The sequence below is a fragment of the Rhagoletis pomonella genome, unplaced genomic scaffold (genome assembly GCF_013731165.1).
Source record: "Rhagoletis pomonella isolate Grant_MI unplaced genomic scaffold, Rhpom_1.0 Rhpom_scaffold_00002, whole genome shotgun sequence".
In the NCBI taxonomy this organism is placed as follows: Eukaryota; Metazoa; Arthropoda; class Insecta; order Diptera; family Tephritidae; genus Rhagoletis; species Rhagoletis pomonella.
In genome coordinates, this window is record NW_023458556.1 from 27,841,841 (window position 1) to 27,858,985 (window position 17,145).

The 17,145-nt window shown below is 38.2% G+C and overlaps 2 protein-coding genes and 1 long non-coding RNA gene across 3 annotated transcripts; 1 reads left to right on the forward strand and 2 right to left on the reverse strand.

The window, feature by feature from the left end:
• Window positions 1–12: 12 nt before the first annotated feature.
• Window positions 13–2,929, reverse strand: LOC118734606. Its single transcript, XR_004992405.1, has 3 exons — window positions 2,791–2,929; window positions 210–320; window positions 13–150 (listed from the first exon to the last, which is right to left on the reverse strand). It is a non-coding gene; the product is annotated as an uncharacterized LOC118734606 (long non-coding RNA).
• Window positions 2,930–5,709: 2,780 nt separating this feature from the next.
• Window positions 5,710–9,551, reverse strand: LOC118733376 (tektin-3-like). Its single transcript, XM_036462741.1, has 6 exons — window positions 9,363–9,551; window positions 9,027–9,295; window positions 8,574–8,949; window positions 8,102–8,313; window positions 7,720–8,028; window positions 5,710–5,950 (listed from the first exon to the last, which is right to left on the reverse strand). Exons 1-6 carry the CDS (start codon window positions 9,489–9,491, stop codon window positions 5,722–5,724), a joined length of 1,524 nt encoding a protein of 507 aa, XP_036318634.1. The 5' UTR covers window positions 9,492–9,551; the 3' UTR covers window positions 5,710–5,721.
• Window positions 9,552–14,816: 5,265 nt separating this feature from the next.
• LOC118734521 (regulator of nonsense transcripts 2) lies at window positions 14,817–17,141 on the forward strand (the record flags this gene model as incomplete). The annotated part of the gene is made up of 3 exons (XM_036464240.1): window positions 14,817–15,992; window positions 16,049–16,718; window positions 16,778–17,141. Coding segments are annotated over exons 1-3 (1,953 nt in total), but the record flags the coding sequence as incomplete, so codon positions are not given.
• Window positions 17,142–17,145: the final 4 nt, after the last annotated feature.

Below are 17,145 nucleotides of genomic sequence, written 5' to 3' on the forward strand. Positions count from 1 at the left end.
ACAAATACCTCCAAAGCTTCTAACTTAAGGCTAAACAAATGTTTGTTGTCCTTATGTATCAGATCGGCTGTTATGGAATCTGAGTATATATTGAGTGTCCCAGGTACCAAAGCAAATTTAGGATTATCTGGCTTCACTTTGCGGCATCGCCTTTGGGTAATGAATACGAAATGTTAATACTTGCAAAGAAATAAATTCAAATTGTTTACCTGCAAAAACTGCTCTGATCACATGTTTTGAAATTCGTTTGGTCCACGGTCAGCGCATACTCGAATATGCAAAATATTAAAAGAAATATTGCCAAACGCATATTGACGTAGCTGCAGAAATGTTGCAATGATATGTATTACGTAAATTTAAAATTTTGGCAATTAACGTTAAAAAATAAGCAAAAATTAAAGCGTTGAACATGCAAGTTTCTATTATTAGAATTATGAAAAGCGACGACTTTTCACGTCCTCCTTTATTAAATGGTGAAAATAGAATGTAAGGCATGATTTGCGAGTTTCTGATTTATACCAATTTTGATTGCAAACGGCAGCCTTTATTATACATTACATACATACGTTACATGAAACTCAAGTATGTTATGTAAAATAAAATTTTTTAGATTAGAAATTGCAGATAAATGTGTGGGAAAATTTTTCATTATGAACCCAACTTTGGAGAAAAGTCGTTAAGTGGATTGGAACTCTCAGGAGGCTGATAAGCTTTTAGGTATATATACATAAGACGCATAATAGGTACTTTGTATGTATTAAGAGTTGTTAAATTTAATTAACTATTAAAGGTGTACTTTAATGCATAAAAATTTATACTGCTGGCAGAAATAATAAATTCGTCTTATTTTTACCAGTCTTGGCTATATTTCTTTGGTTTACTTCATGTTTAATATTTTTTATTTTATAAAATTTTTGGTAGTTATACAATAAACACCATAAAAATTATAAAAAATTCAACAAATTCTCACCCAAGTTTCAAATTTTTTACTCAGAATTTTTGGGAAAATTTTTGGTTTCCGTTTTAAAGCCCACTTAATTTTAGTACAATAAAATGCTACAAAATACCGTTGATTTATTGCAATTTATTTTTTGGCGGTTCTAAGAATTCTCTTCCATATAAAAAAAAATTATCGAACAGTCTTTGTATGGAAAAAATGCATAAAATTGCCTAAAATCAACGGTATTTTGTAACCACTTGAAAATTGCACTATTGAATAGTGCAGAAAACAGCAATTTTCAGTATTCTAAGCAAAAACACTTCAATACATATACAGTGAGCTTCCAAAATAAGTATACACGAATTTATTTTTATTTTTCATACCAAATAAAAAAATATGTATTTCTGTGTTCGTATGGAATAGTAGCTTATGTCGGGAAGCTGTCTTTAGTATAATGTGGCATTCCCTTTATTGTTTAAACCACAAAGAATTTTTTGATAAGACTTAATAAGAATATTGACTTGCTAGTATCAGAACTATTTCTAGAACGTTTATTTGCCAGGAGTTCTTCAACGGCTCGGGGCCGTGAGTCATTATACTAAGCCTGCCTTTCGACATAAGCTACTATTCCATACGAACACAGATATGTAAATAGAAATATGTAGTTTATTGAACAGCAAAAACAACAATAATCATTTTTTTTCTAATTTCATGCAGGAAATACAAGAAACACCAGGAAATTTTAATCGAAATTTAAAATTTTTAAATTCGATTTCTTAGAAAAATTTGAGAATGCGGTTTTGCAGCCCTTGGCAAAAAAAAATCTAAAAAATCAACGGCAATTTTTAGCGACCTTATACTTATACTAAAATTTAATGGGGATGGAAATCAAATTGAAAAGTTGGATATTTCGATGAAAATTTTCAGAATTTTCTTTAGTTCTGTACGAAATAAAACAACTGCTTCCTGATGTTTTTGTTGAATGAACCAGATATATTTTTATAAAAAAAATAGGAAAAATTTGGTATGAGAAATATAAATATGTAAATAAATAGAAAGATCGGCAAAACGTCATACTATACTTATTTTTGACGTATACTATTTTTGCTGAAAAATTTGGATTTGCCTGTCATTAATAGACTATTAGTGCTGTTTCCGGTTTCCATTAACTAACAGAGGGATGGCCGACTCGAAATTGTAATGGCTTTCACCTAATCTGGCGCGCGGTTTCACACATTTCGTGCCGGCAAACCGGCGACCGAAGCGTGTGGAACTGGCCTTAGAAATACAACATATAGCTATGTATCTTACTGGCAACGCTCAAAATGCATTAAAGTTTCCATAAAAATAAGACTTAGTTTTTACTTTAAGCTGACGATTATCAAAGATAACTACCACAAACTTTAGAATCTTTTACCTATAATAAAACTACTGGTGCTAGAAAATGTACAGGTTAGACAGTAGAATGACACTATCCTATGGTGTACATTGCTAATATTAACTCACAATGGAACGCCAATATGTTGGAAATGAACGATGGTAGCACCTTTATCTAGGAACATTTCGCTATTTTTGAAGACACGTCAGATATACTATTACCTATAGGTTAACTACATAGTTTGTATCTTCATACATACATATGTACATACTGACTTGATGTGCATACAATTCGCGAAGATATCTAAAACCTCCTATGGAAATATTTTTATTTTACTAGTTGGCCCTTAGAACACATGTTACCTTAAATGCACTTTTGAGTAATATAACAAATTTTCTAGGTGTTACACGCAATAAAAACGTATCGTCGCCGGTATTGATTTTTCCAATTTAAAATAAATGCTTGTACTCACCAATACTAATTATGCCTTCTTGTGTCAGTCGCTTTCTTAAAATCACTTTAGGTACGCTTTTGTTTATTTTTTCTTTAATTTTCCACCTAAAATTATTAACCTACCTGCAAAAAAAACGATGTAACAAAAAGAATGCCAGCAGCGGAATTTGCTAGAAATGCGCAACAGTCTGCGAAACTGTCAATCATATAAGTGCTAGAAAGTTGTGCAAATCGAAGTTTGCACACTTCAATGTATTTAAAAAATATTAATAAAGGCCATATATGCAAAGCTATACTATTACTGCGTGATTCATAATTATTATGGGTTAGCTTTTTGTATAACAATTAGTTTTAGAATCATGCTATTATCGTATGTGGTTGCTTTTCAATATATACATATATGAAACTAAGTTGTACAAATCGGAACTTGCACAACACTAAAGCCGATAAAGTCGATAACGATGTTTACAAGTGGTGTTTTTGGCCTGACAACAAAAAGGAAGCACCTGCGAACAGCTGACGGGTGACAAAGATGACAGCTGTTTCGTAGGCATGTTTCTTTACAAATAATTCGATATCCGTTTCTTTACATTTGTAGCTATTAGGAGGGAGAGACTTTGGTTGAAGTGAGAGCACTCTGTCAATATGTTAGTATTTGGCCGAGCGTCTCCTCCGATTTGTTGTGTGCGCCTTGATGTTGTCACACAAAACGACAAGACCTACAGTTTTACGCTAACTCGGGACGGCGATTGTATTTGTGTGCCAAGTTTTTTTCGTCTCAGATATACCTTGATATTTGCCATTGCCTGATCGCCATAAAAAAAGTGTTTATTTTCTTTGTTTTTTTGCGGATATGCAAAATGGTAGTGCGCAGTTCTATCCGCTACAACCACAGCGGCCGCCAACTACCATCGCAATGGCCATTGACAAATTGGGGATCTTGGTGAGGTAGTTATCTTATTGACCATAATTTACTCAAACCAGCGATGAAGTTTTAGGATTTCAACTCTTCACACTCCATTAACTTGTGTTTGAAGCTTGAAACATATTGGAGGCGACGGAGCATGAACCACAGCTGCCGAATTATTTCAACACGTACTCTACCCTCTTAAAAAATGTTTGCTCATTATTGACATTAGAGATTTGACAGTAACCTAGTCAATGTTCACTATCTATTTTACAGGAGTTACTTATTAATTAAGGAATTTCTTTCCCCCTGCAATGAAATCGAAATCAATCATAAACAAATTTATTGACTCGTTCGAGTTTTTTAGGGATCTCAAACACATACTGGCCGATTAACAGCTTTTCGTATAATCGCAGCTGAGGTTAGGTTAGGTAAACGGGCTGTCTCCGTATATGAAGGCACCCTTGGACTCGACTAAGCAGTCCATTGTGATGCCCTTAGAGGGGTGAGGGAAAAAGGACGCAGGGTGACCGGAAGGGTAATGAGGGGGATGCTAAGGGAGAATGACGACACCTATGGTTTTTGGTATGAGAAACACTCCGTGCTCGCAACGAAGCTCTTCAATCAATTGATGTCCATTCCCGATACCCAAGGTGCTTAAACCTGAGGGCTCTCAAAAGGAGGGCACCATAGCAGCAGGTTTTGTAATGTGCAGTAAGGGTTATCAATGACATTCAGACTTACGGCATGATTACCAATCACACAGTGCCCAGTAAGCGCTCCCACCAAGAGTGAGTGATGTAGCTTGCTTAGTCTCAAGAGCTTCCTAGACTGCCTCCGGACACCCGAGGGCAGAAGAATTTTGCCACCTTGCATTCCAAGTTCTTCGCCCAGCGCTCGCTGAGCTGACTAAACGCCCATCTGTTCAGAAGCAGACCACACGAGGTCAGGTGAGTCCCCAGACCTCCCCTATCCGAAAGTAGTTCCTCAAGGGTTCCCTGTCTTACGAGCTCATCAGCCATACAGTTGCCAGCAATTTCGCTGTGACCTCGAACCCAAATAAGCTTATTAGAGAAATAATCAGACGCGGCCGATACGGAAGTCAAACACTCGCTCACCTTTTTCGAACGCACCGTCAGGGAGGCAAGAGCCCTAATGGCTGCTTGGCTGTCAGAATAAATATTCACCTTCTTAAAAGATGTTACACTAGAGAGCAACCAATCCGCAGCCTCTTTTATCGCGGCCACCTCAGCCTGGAAAACGCTGTAGTGATCCGGTAACCTGAATTTCTGGTTTGTGGAGAGTTCTTCGCAGAAGAAACCTCCACCCATCTTGCCATTCAGCTTCGACCCACCCGTAAATAAGTTTACAGGTCCTTGATTCCAGATACTGCACTCCTCCCAGTCTCCTCTCGCTGGAATGTGGGTGATAAAAGATCAATTCGAACCCAGAACCGGCATGCAGTGGTCTGTCCGCGTCGGTAAGAACCCGAAGCCTTAGCACAACAGCAGCCCCGCCAGCTGATTCCAATTAAGGCGGCTCTTTGCACCTTCTCCAGCTGCTTGACGATGTTAGGCTTGTCAAGTGCGTTCCACCAGAGTACCCCATATATTAAAATTGGTTTGATAATAGTTTCATAAATGAACTACCTTCGGCGAGAGGCCCCAGCGTTTGCCAATGGCCCTTCCACATTAATACAATGCTTCTGTGGCCTTATTGACTCTTTCCTCTACGTTAGACTTCCAGGAAAGCTTAATGTCAAGGATCAAGCCCAAGCACTTCACCTTGTCAGAGAGCCTTAGAGGAAGACCACCCATTGAGGGAATCGAAACTTGCCTTAAAATCTATTGTAAAGTAACAAAACTTCTAAAATATAATTTGATAAAATGTAGATTTTAATTTATGATTTGAGATTAAAATATCATTAATTTATTAACACATAATATTCTAGCACTCAATATCTGCCTTATACATATATATGTACATTCAACTCTATTTATTTATGTACAATTATATACGAAACAACTTTTAAACATCTAAAATTTAGTATTTAATCAAATTATTTACGGGAAAAGAGCGCCTCAATCCCATACATTTTTCACGATCAATAAACAATGCATTCACTTTGCGCCGCAAATCAGCCTCGAGTGTTGAGCGAGTTTTTAGCAGATTCTGATGCTGAGCCTCGGCTTCTTGCAACTTATGATGCAGCTGTTTAACAGTATCCTGTAGATCCTGTACTTCCTGCACCAAACGCAACTGTGCCCAATCCCTGGATTTCACAAAAAGAAAATTGGGTGAGAATAAAGAGATGATTCTATAGAATTGTATGTAGTTAGCCCTAGCTCATTCTGACAAATTTGAAAAAAAAAACATTAAATTATAACTTCCCACCAAGTTAAAGCTTAAATATCGTCACCGTCAACGCACAAAGCCCTATTTGACACTTTTTCGGGAATGCATACCCCGTTATTTTTTTTCAAAATATCAAAGCCGTATCTTAAGAAATACCAAATTTTTTGGCATCTTTAAAACAGTATTTTCTTTCTTGTATTAAATTAAAACTTGTTTCTTCTATAAAATTTCAAATTTGTAAGTAAATATCGTCACTTGGCGCGGAATAACTCATGTTTAGGCTACTACCAACACCACGCACCTAAATGCGACTATGCTCTGCTGTAGGTGTAAAAATTTCCTTTAATGTTAAAAAATAGGCCTAAAATTTATATACAGTCAGCACCAAAAATATGAGTACCCTGACGTTTTGACGAGTTTATTTGTTTATGTTTTCGATACAAAATTTTACTTTTTTTTTATAAAAATATGGTTCTTTCTGCTGCAAAAACTACAAGAATCAATTTTTTTTAATTTCAAGTCAAGTATAACCTCAAGACATAGTATAACCTCATCTAGCCCTTCAGGCCTAAAGAAATATAGCAGTTTCAGGGAAGTGTGAATAGGGGTAGCATCTAGCTGCAGCTCTCCTCTATGTATGTGTTTGTCTACTTCTGGCTAATTCCCAGTGCGTTCATTTGATTTGAGACCCTGCCAGTATACCTGTTATAGTGTGACTTTTTTGGGTTGTAACTTCCTACACGTGTTTTAGCCTACCGTAGTCCTCGCGAGTTCTTCTAATAGGCTCTTGCTACAAATTACATTGTCGCATAACCTATACTTAGAAGATACTGAGGTAAATCCCTATGGAAGAAGAGATCATTTTTTGAAAAACCTGTGAACCACCTTTGGGTGTGTGTGACCTAAAGGTACTATCTAGAATTTTCTGGTTCCAAGCAGTTTTGCTGCTTAGTTCGGCCTGAATACATTCAATGACGTCCGCTAAACTAGAAAATCTGACCCTCCACTTTAAAGATGGTTCTCTTGACCATGCCGCCTTTCTTTGATTGCGAGATGGGAACAAAGGTTTTTATTTTCTCCCTCAGTAACATGGAAACTTATTAGGTATTCAGACCTCTTATGTTTCATACTCCCAATGGGAAGCTTTCCTACTTTTACCCTACTTTGTGGTATCAGTACCAGTAGTATTTTTTAGGGAACTGCAGAGAGAGGGCTTATACCAAGTAGTCAATACTCTCTAACTGCGGTTCTCAAAAAAATCTGTCCTGGCAACTCTGATGGCGTTTTTAACGTTGAAATACAACACTAAATTGTACCAAGAACGATATATAAAGATAACAGTAATGTAGTCAATGTCAGTTAAGCCCCAGATGGATTCTAACATCAGAAACTAGTTTTTCTGAAAATCACCCCCGATATAGAGGATTTAAATGTAGAAAATTAAGAGGACTTATTGGTGTTATACTTTCGTACAGAATAAGAACCCATCCTTAGAAATTCCCCTAGACTTGTTTCTACAGGTTCCTAGATCTATTTTTAAATTTAAGACAATAAATAGACCCGGTAAATTGAACACCCCCTATACCTTTCGTAATTCCATGCCTGAATACATTCAACGACGTCCGATAAACTATAAAATGTAACCTACCACTTTTCATACAATACGACTCTTTCGAAAATACTCACTTGCATAACTCCATACCCTCGCGGTGCGTACGCGCTTCCAGACGAGTTTGTGCTACCCTCAATGGATGCGCTTTGTCTTGTATGGCTTTTTGTAGCAAGAAAATATGTTTTTCCAAATCGAACAATTCCTGTTGCACCTTATACAAATGTAATTGTATCTTATTTTTCGATTCGTTCATTTCTTGTGCGCGTCGATCCAAAGCATTATTCGTATTACTCCAATGATCCCATACAGATTGAGCAACCGCATTGACGATCGTTTCGGCATCGCTGCGCAGTTGGGAGAGCTTGGCGCGCTCGGCCTGCGATCTGCGATAGGCAAGTAAAGTGAATAATTTCATAACGGGAGTATAGTATTTATGTATGGAGTGCATGAGTTAACCTGCTAACGCGATGGCTGCTCGCCTCAGCCCACGATTCTTGTGTACTGATGCTGGGGTCGTACTTTTCAATGCCTCCATAGTAGGTAATACCGCGACTGTAGTTATTCAATTGGTGGCAAACGGTATCAATGCCCAGCGTTGACTCTTTGTGCGCAACGTCGTCCTCTAGCAAGTTTTGAGCGGCGCGGCAGTCGTTCGCTTGCTTTGTGATCTAAATTTTTTTATTGGATTTAGTCGCCTATTAGACACATTTACAACTACTACATACACATCGTCGGTGATGCTGCAAAATGTTCTATGTCCATTAGTACCCTTGATCTGTTGCCTGTACCGATATGCGTCTGCAAATCGTTATACGCTCTTAAACTACTGATAGAACTGTCTACCTATGGCTGATCAAGCGCCAGGCGTAATAATTAACATAGAACGTTTTGCAGTATCACCGACGATGCTTATGCATATATTATTTACCCTCTCTTGCAAATCCTTAAGTTTATCGCGCGAATTTCTTATATTATCTATTTCTAAGAGCAGCGCCTTTTCAGCCATATCGTGTACCTTTTCCACACCTGCACGCGCCTCACGATGATACAAGCACTCTTGTGCTATATGTAATGGCGCCTCCAAGTCGAGCATGGCTTTGCCGCAACGACGCTTCAATTCGGATATCGCCGATGACTCCGAAATCAATTTATCCAATTCGGTACTCAATTCGTTGCGCCAAAATGTTACATCTGTTATACGTTCACCCAAACGCCGTCCGGCATCACGCTGCCCTTGCGAAGTCTTCTCATCGGTTTCGCGCATAAGACGCACTGCATCATTGCGTAGGCGCTCTGCCTGATTCCTATTCAAGTATGTATGTATGTATGTATATGTTTCTATGTAGTAAAGGCTGTGCGCTTGTTTTTTTTTTAAGCCTACCTATTAATATTGGACTCTGCATATTTGGTTAAATTGTTATTGGCCCACTCGTTGCTGGTGTAGCGCGTGTAGAGCGCCGCACGGGCAGCGTGTTGTGGATTGCGTTCGAATCCCGTTACCAAGTTGGGAAAATTCATAGGTTCAGTGGTCATGCCAGTGGGTGAGAAGCATGGTTTCACCAGCTGATTGGTAACTGGTTGCTCAGCTAAGTTCTTGACCTCAATCATTTCGTAAGCCAATGTCGGTCGCCATGGATGCGGACGATTTGTCTACAATGAAGAATGGAATAAACAAACTTCATGGCACCGCTACTTGCACTCTGGTGCTGAACGCTACCTGATAAGTTAGGCCAACGCGCGGTGGGACGGATGGACCCGTCACGGGCTCCATGCAGGGCGGTGCGCCTGCCGTACTCCATGGCTGCAATTGGGAATACATTACAGTTTGTTCAAATTTTGTAGACATTTTTATTAAATTAATTTTCTTCGATTTTTTAACTATCAAATATACAAACTACTTAATTTGCACAAAGGATTAAAACCGTTAATTTTCAAAAAACAAAAAAATTAAGCTAAAAAAACGACAAAACTTAAAAAACAACAAAGATTTTTTTTTTTCTTTTTCGAATACAAAAACTACAGTGCATGAGGTGTAAAATGTAAAAGAAAGTTGTTTTGTATGGTGTGGGTGTGGCCATGTAACTGTACTTTTCATACGTATAAATAGCAGGTGGCGCTTGAGTGGGTGAAGTGGATGGAGTTTTGTGTACAAATATGAAAGTAATAATGGTATGCGATACATATGACTCTGCCAAATTCCTGTGATCTTTGCGCTCAATATACTCATGGACGGTGCTGTTCTCCGTGGGCCACTTATCCAACAGATTGTCTTTGACTAGACGATGATCGAAGATGCGATTCTCGAGATATGATGTGGCGTGATATTTCATGATGGGTGTTTGTTTGTTTTTTTTTTTTGTTTTTTTTTTGGTTGAATTGGGTTTGATTAATGCTTAGAACTTTTATTGCACAAGAACTGCACTCACTATGGGAATACTCGATTTCAACATTAAATCTTTAACCGTTTCGGTTTTAGGATAAATACTAGGATAGCGTGATAGCAAATTTTTATCCTCGACGGCCCAGCAAAGCATAGCAAAACGCGAAGTAATAACGTTTACGTCAAAGGATGTGCTAACAGAACGAATTATCCTTCCGAAATGAAAAATTTTCGAATACAAAGGAATTTTTTGCGCTAATATGAGACAGAGTGGATGTAATATGTATGTAAATAAAACTCTTATTGACAAAACCGTAATTACATGGAAACCAAGTCGTTTTTATGCATATTTTGCATGATGTTAGAGATACTTGTAAACACACAAACGACTATTTGAATATAAAGTCAAGTGGTTTTTTTTATGTTCTATATAAACAATCGTAGGTTATCGAACGCGTTTAGCAAGGAAAATAGGCAAGGTTAGTTTATATGTGCATACATACATATGTACATACTTAGGTATTTATGTAAATATGTATTTACTTGTAAGCTGCATGCAAATGTGGAATGTCCAAGCAAAATAAAAGGTCATAAAAAAATGCACCAGCAAACACCGTGCGACAGTAAATTTTACACCAAAAAAAGTCAATATGCCCGCGAAACTAAGTGTCAAATATAGTAAAACTGCGTTTTTAGTTTTCTTCTCTGACGTCGGGATTTCTTTTAAGAGGCCTCTGAAATTTCAAAGCATGGTTTATTCAAAAAATTATTTAAAAAATGCTATACAACGATGAACAACAATATGGGTGTCAAATAAAAGAGAAAATTCTGTAGAATTTAAAATCTTTAAATTTGTTTAGCACAAGTACGAACAGGTATTGCCAATATCCGTTTTAAATTTTACAATTGAGTATCCTTAAAAATTTTCAATATTTACTTTTGGAAAAAGTTATGTTGAACACTTATATCAAAGACAACTCATTCTCGATTTTCGTTTTTCAAACATTTTTTGTTTAGCATAAAAAATATGAATTAATAGGGCATTTTCAATACCATTTGTTCTTTTGGACTAAGAATTTTTTTTTTAAATTCTGCAGAATTTTCTCTTTTTTTAACCGACTTCCAAAACAGGAGGAGGTTATCAGTTCGTCGGAATATTTTTTTTTTTTATGTATGTTACCGCATAACTTTGCACCACGTCAACCGATTTCAATAATTCTTTTTGCAACGGTAAGGTAGTGTCTCAGAGGTGGTCCCATACTAAATTGGTTTTGATCCGATCATTGGATCATGAAATATATAGATATATATATTTTTTTTTAAGTCGGTTTTTTTTGCTAAAAATTACTTGTTGGTATAAATATTCTACTGAATTTTTTATTTATATATTTTTTAAATTAATCACATCTTTCGCATAGACTGAAGCGCACTGTCAACGAACTGATGGGGCCTTACCAGTGTTGCTTTAAGATGGCAAATCCACCATAGATCAGGTATTCACAATACGCAAAATCTTGTATTTGGCGATGTCTGAATTTGGTATCCCCGCGAAATTAATACGGTTGTGTAAAATGACGTTGAGCAATACCACCAGCTACGTCAGATTTGCTAAGGACCTATCCGAGCCATTTGACACCAAACGGGATTTCGTGTGATTTCACACGATACTTTATCCTGCCGTCTCAGAATTACATAGATAAGCAAAGCGAATGGGTCTGGTGGTGAACGAGGACGAAACGAAATATCTGCTGTCACCAGACAAACAGTCAGAGAAATGGTACCTACGACACTGTTAACAGTTACAAGTTTGAATAATCTAAGCTTGTGCTGTTATTCCAAAATAAGTTAATAGTAAAAAAATATTTTTAAAACAAATATGAACGAAATCGCAAAAATAAATATTGGTTTACCAAATATCCCGACTCCTGCGCCACCTATCGTCGAACATTTTTATGGATTTATTCCTTTTCATCTTATTAGTATACGTTCTAAATATGAACCAAATAGGATTACACATACGGGGTTTTCAAATATATCGACTCCTGTGCCACCTATCAGACTAATTTATCTTTCGTATTGCATTGCCATCGGGTTCTGAGCTAAATCTGAAGTTTCAAGTCTCTATGTCATCGGGAAGTTGGCGGAGTCTCCGATATAAAGATTCTGGTGTAATTTCACTAGACAGAGCAGACGCTCTTTCCCTGCTCGAAGAAGCGCATATACCGTTCGGTTCCAGAGTCGCTCAGCATGGTCTATATCTAGTCATCAAGTGCGACTGCTCATGCGAGTAGTATAACGATGAAGTTGGCTTTGTGGTACATGTGCTGCCAGAGCGCTTTGCTGGATTTCCCAATATAGATGACCCGAATCGACTTTAACAACTGCCGTGCATACTTCGGGAGATAGCAATCGTGTTCGGCACTGAAATATTTTGCGGCACGTACAATTTCTAGCCTACTACGGATTGTACCTGACGCATCACGTAACATACTCTTGCTGAAGGTGTCTTCGTTATTATCCATGAATTTGGAAAAAAATGGTTTTTGGAGAACGTAGCGTCTATCACAAGGAGATATCTTCTCGATCTAGGTATTTTCATTTATCAAAGCCATGGGTTGCGTGGTGGAAAATAGCTGTTTGGAGAGAGCACAGGTATTACCTGGTCCGCAGCCAGTATTAGCATTGTCACCTTCGGCCATCGAAGCTACCGCCAGAGCTTCGAGCAGCAATAATTTGGAAGATTTGAGGGGCTGCAGATGGACTAAACTGATGCTGCGTCAATCTCAGAAGATCTTGCTAGATACATATTTGCTTTCATTGAGCACAAAAGATTCCAGAAAACTTGAGCGGTTGCTGACTGGTAACTTCTCGTGGCGCATACACCCGGCTGTGCTCGGCATATATGGCACACCTATTTGTCCTTCCTGCCTTGAAGAATATAAGATGCCGTGAACATTTTTTTATGATTCTGTCATGTCTTTGCAAAGGTTAGGTATGAGGCTTTTGGCAGCGATGTGTTAAGAGACGAGCAATTGAGGAGGAGTTATACTCTTAATCTGGTGCATCTGACTCTCCGTTATTTTGCTACCCTGAATTAGGAGGTGGCAAGTCGAGATAAACGGTCTTAAGCGATTTCAATCACTGAGATTAAATACGATCCAATGTTAGTAACAAGAACTCATTATGGACTTATTTAATGGATGTTAGTTTCGTTGCCGTTAGCGTACTCTTTAGGTCTACAGCTCTATAATTCATTCACAAAAGGTGTTGTCATACCTTTAAAGCTTTTGTTGCGCTAGATGTGGTTTCCTAGACGGAGTTGAGCTGGAGGTTTTTTGAACTATCTGCACATAAGCATAGAATAGGCCGCCTACCTCCTTAATTTCAGCAAGGGCAGGTAAAAGGTAAAATAATTATCACGCGGAAAGATGCATGCACACAATGTCTACCTCTGTTCCAATCCCTTCGAAATTACATCATTGGAACTATCAACTTTGAAAGGAAATTAGTGTAGAACTAGGAAATAAAGCAAGCTGGGGTGACTCCAATCTTAGGAAATGTTCCCAATTATTTTAATACATAGACGGTTCGGGTATATTCCGACGATAATGGCAACGCCATCTTCGGACCCGAGCCCAGGTTGTCGGTTCCAATCCAGTAAGTTTGTGTGCAAAGATCAATATCCAGAGAAATATGCTAATTGGGGCATGATCGCCTTAAGTCATGAGTCAACCAGCACTTATCGCAGCTCTGGGTACTGGGCGATGACGACAAAACGGAAATTCGGGGACAGGCGGCATTGCCATGAAGGTTGCACTACGAGGGTATGAGTTTTTCACCTTCAAAAGGGGCGCTCACTAACGAAGAAGCGGTAAGAAGGAGCGAGCAGTGATCTGCCGAGAAGCAAACGACTGCGCAACGGAAGTCGAAAGAGCTACTGATTATATATTACCTGATTATATATTACCCTATATTAGTAAATATTACATAATGTACCAAGAGGTAATCGTATTTAAATAGAACATTACAGATTAAGAAGTCGTCTCTCCGAATGCGATGCTATATCAAGGAAAAAGGAGAGAAACCTCAGGTAACCAAATAAAGTACATACACTCCTATTTACAAATCAAATTATATATCGTAATGTACCTTTTAAAAGGTCTACTTTAGGGCTGGAAGTATCCTTATATTCGGATATCCGTTCAGATATTCGTGTGTACTGATACGATCTGGATAAAACTCCTAGCCCTAGTTTACATACGACGTAGAAGATCCATTTACAGGTCTATTCTGCACGTTACCGAAGATTTTGTAACCGGAAAATTGTATTACCAAAAAATGTTACCAGTTCTTGTCACCGCGATTCTAGGTACGTTGGTAATGCAGTTAAAATATTCAGCAATTCAGCTATGAAGAATTGTACAAATACTGGCATTGCATACTTCACGGGGCAATAATTTGTTACCAGCTTATGAGATGGTAACAAAATTTACCGGTTACAAGAGTACACAGAATGCGTAAAGGGTTTAAAAATTGACAGGAACTTTATTTACCGGTTACAAACTTTTTATTACCAGCGCAGAATAAACCTGTTAAAAGAAATTTACCGTTGAATGCAGAGTGCAGTGATAGGATAAATACTTCAAGAGATAATGTACATATATTATTTTTTATACCTGTGAAATGGGATTACAATTACAAAAATCGCTCTCAAATGAAAATTTAAAGAAAAAAAAATGTATATGGCGCCGGTAATATAGCTTTTCTCACACAAAGAAATTAAATACCTAAAACCGAAAAACTGAGTAAGTCATATTATTATGCATTATTTCCATTTGCGATGTTTTTGAGGCCCCTTTATAATACAAACCCTCCCAAACAAAACTTTTACCATGACGGTGTCCCCAGCTGTGTGCGTCTACAACTGTCAAATCTGTTTGCCAGAATAGAAAAACACACCAAAACCACGGTGAAAAGTTAAAAACTATTGAAAAATATAAATACATATAACAAATAAGATTAAAATAGAAGCTGGAAGCAGCAAAACAATGGTGATTGAAAGTTCATCTAATGGCAATGAAGGTAAATCCAATAAAGATTCAGAGGAGCCGCTACAAGCGGAGCCAGAAGCTGACGTCGACTCGGAGGCCGCGAATGAAGTGGAGCGCCAAGAACGCGAGGAACTTAATAACTTTATAAATGAATTACAATCAAAAATTAAAGCTAAAGCGCAACTGCGTGTTGAAAATCTTAACTGTGAACATCCTGGTGATGGTTTCTTTGCCAAACTAGATTCCAGCTTGAAGCGCAACACTGCATTTGTCAAAAAGTTGAAGCAGTTCACCGCTGCTCAATTGGATGCATTGCTGAAAGACATGAGCGCCCTAAATTTGAGTAAATACATCTCAGAAATTTGTGCGGCACTTTCGGAGGCAAAGTTAAAAATGACCGATGTACCGGCGGTGGTAACACTCTGTTCCCGCTTACACCAAACTTACGCTGACTTCGACACGCAATTTCTTGAAGCATGGCAGAAAATTCTTTCTTTAAAACCAGGTGAAAAGATCTCAAATCCAAGTAAATTACGTGTGGACTTGCGCTTATTTGCTGAGCTTGTTAGCTCGGGAGTGATCAGTGGTAAACAGGGGCTGCAATTACTTGGATCCGTGCTCATCAATGTGATCTCGCAGGATAAAGAAGATCATAGTAACTTCTCAATCATATTGTCTTTCTGTCGACATTGCGGCGAGGAGTATGCTGGGCTCGTGCCACGCAAGATGCAAAATTTGGCAGAAAAGTATGGTGGAGTGGTGATTCCTAAGTCGGATTTCCTAGCGCCCGACAGACAGCAAAATTTGCGTGGTTTATTAAAGGATTATTTCAAAAATTTATGTAAGCACTTGCTTTCCGAACAGCAGGAGCTGTTAAATATGACCAAGAGCATACGGCGAACTATGGAATCAAAAGGTAAGCCACATGCATTTAATTAAGGATTGTAATTTTCAACATTTACCCCATTTCAGGTGAAATCTCGAATGATAAAAAAGAAAAATGCGAGCTAATGCAAGCAAATTTCGACAAACTACTGTCGTCAGCACAAACGCTCTCCGATCTACTCGATGAACCTTTACCGGAGCTTGCAACAGAATCAGAAAATTGCAATCCGGGTACGGTTATCGAAAATATGCTCGAAGTTGCCACAATGGGAGAACTAGATCCATGGGGCGATGATGAAACCAAAAGTTTTTACACAGATCTGCCAGATTTACGGCAATATCTTCCGAATTTTTCTGCTCCAAAAATCGATTTGGATCAAAATGAAGAGCCCACGGAGATGACGGAGGAAGCACTTGATGCGGATATTGATGTGGAGATGGATATAGATGACCCTCCCTCAACAGCATCAGATCCGCCGAATGACAAAGACGCGGAGATCGCAGCCGAACCAGGTAGTGAAGAGTCGGCGACGCCAGCACCGTTACCAGACAAAATCGCAAACGCCCTAATGGAAGCTGGGCGCATGGGTGCAGGGCAGGTGTCCCACAGCAAGCAACATTTCGATCAATTTTTGAACAATTTAAATAATTGTGTCAATAAAGAACTTATTGACTCGGCAGCAATTGAGTTCCTGCTGAATTTCAATACAAAAAATAACCGTAAAAAACTCACGAAATCAATCTTTACGGTGCAGAGGTAACTCAAGTTTATTTATATAGAATTAAAAATTAAAATAAATCTTTTTTTTATCTCAGAACACGCTTAGATTTGCTGCCGTTCCTATCACGTTTTGTCGCTATTGTCAATCTTTGCAATACGGACGTTGCCACCGACTTGTCGGAAATGCTACGAAAAGAATTTAAATGGCACATACGCAAAAAGAATCAGCTTAATATTGAATCGAAAATCAAAATTGTACGCTTCATTGGCGAGATGGTTAAATTTGGTCTCTGCAAAAAGTTTGACGCGCTCAGTTGTTTAAAGATGTTGCTACGTGACTTCCAGCATCATCAAATTGAAATGGCTTGCGCATTTATTGAAGTCGCAGGCGTATATCTCTACAACTGTCGTGACTCCCGCTTACTTACGAATGTCTTCCTCGATCAAATGATGCGCCTAAAAA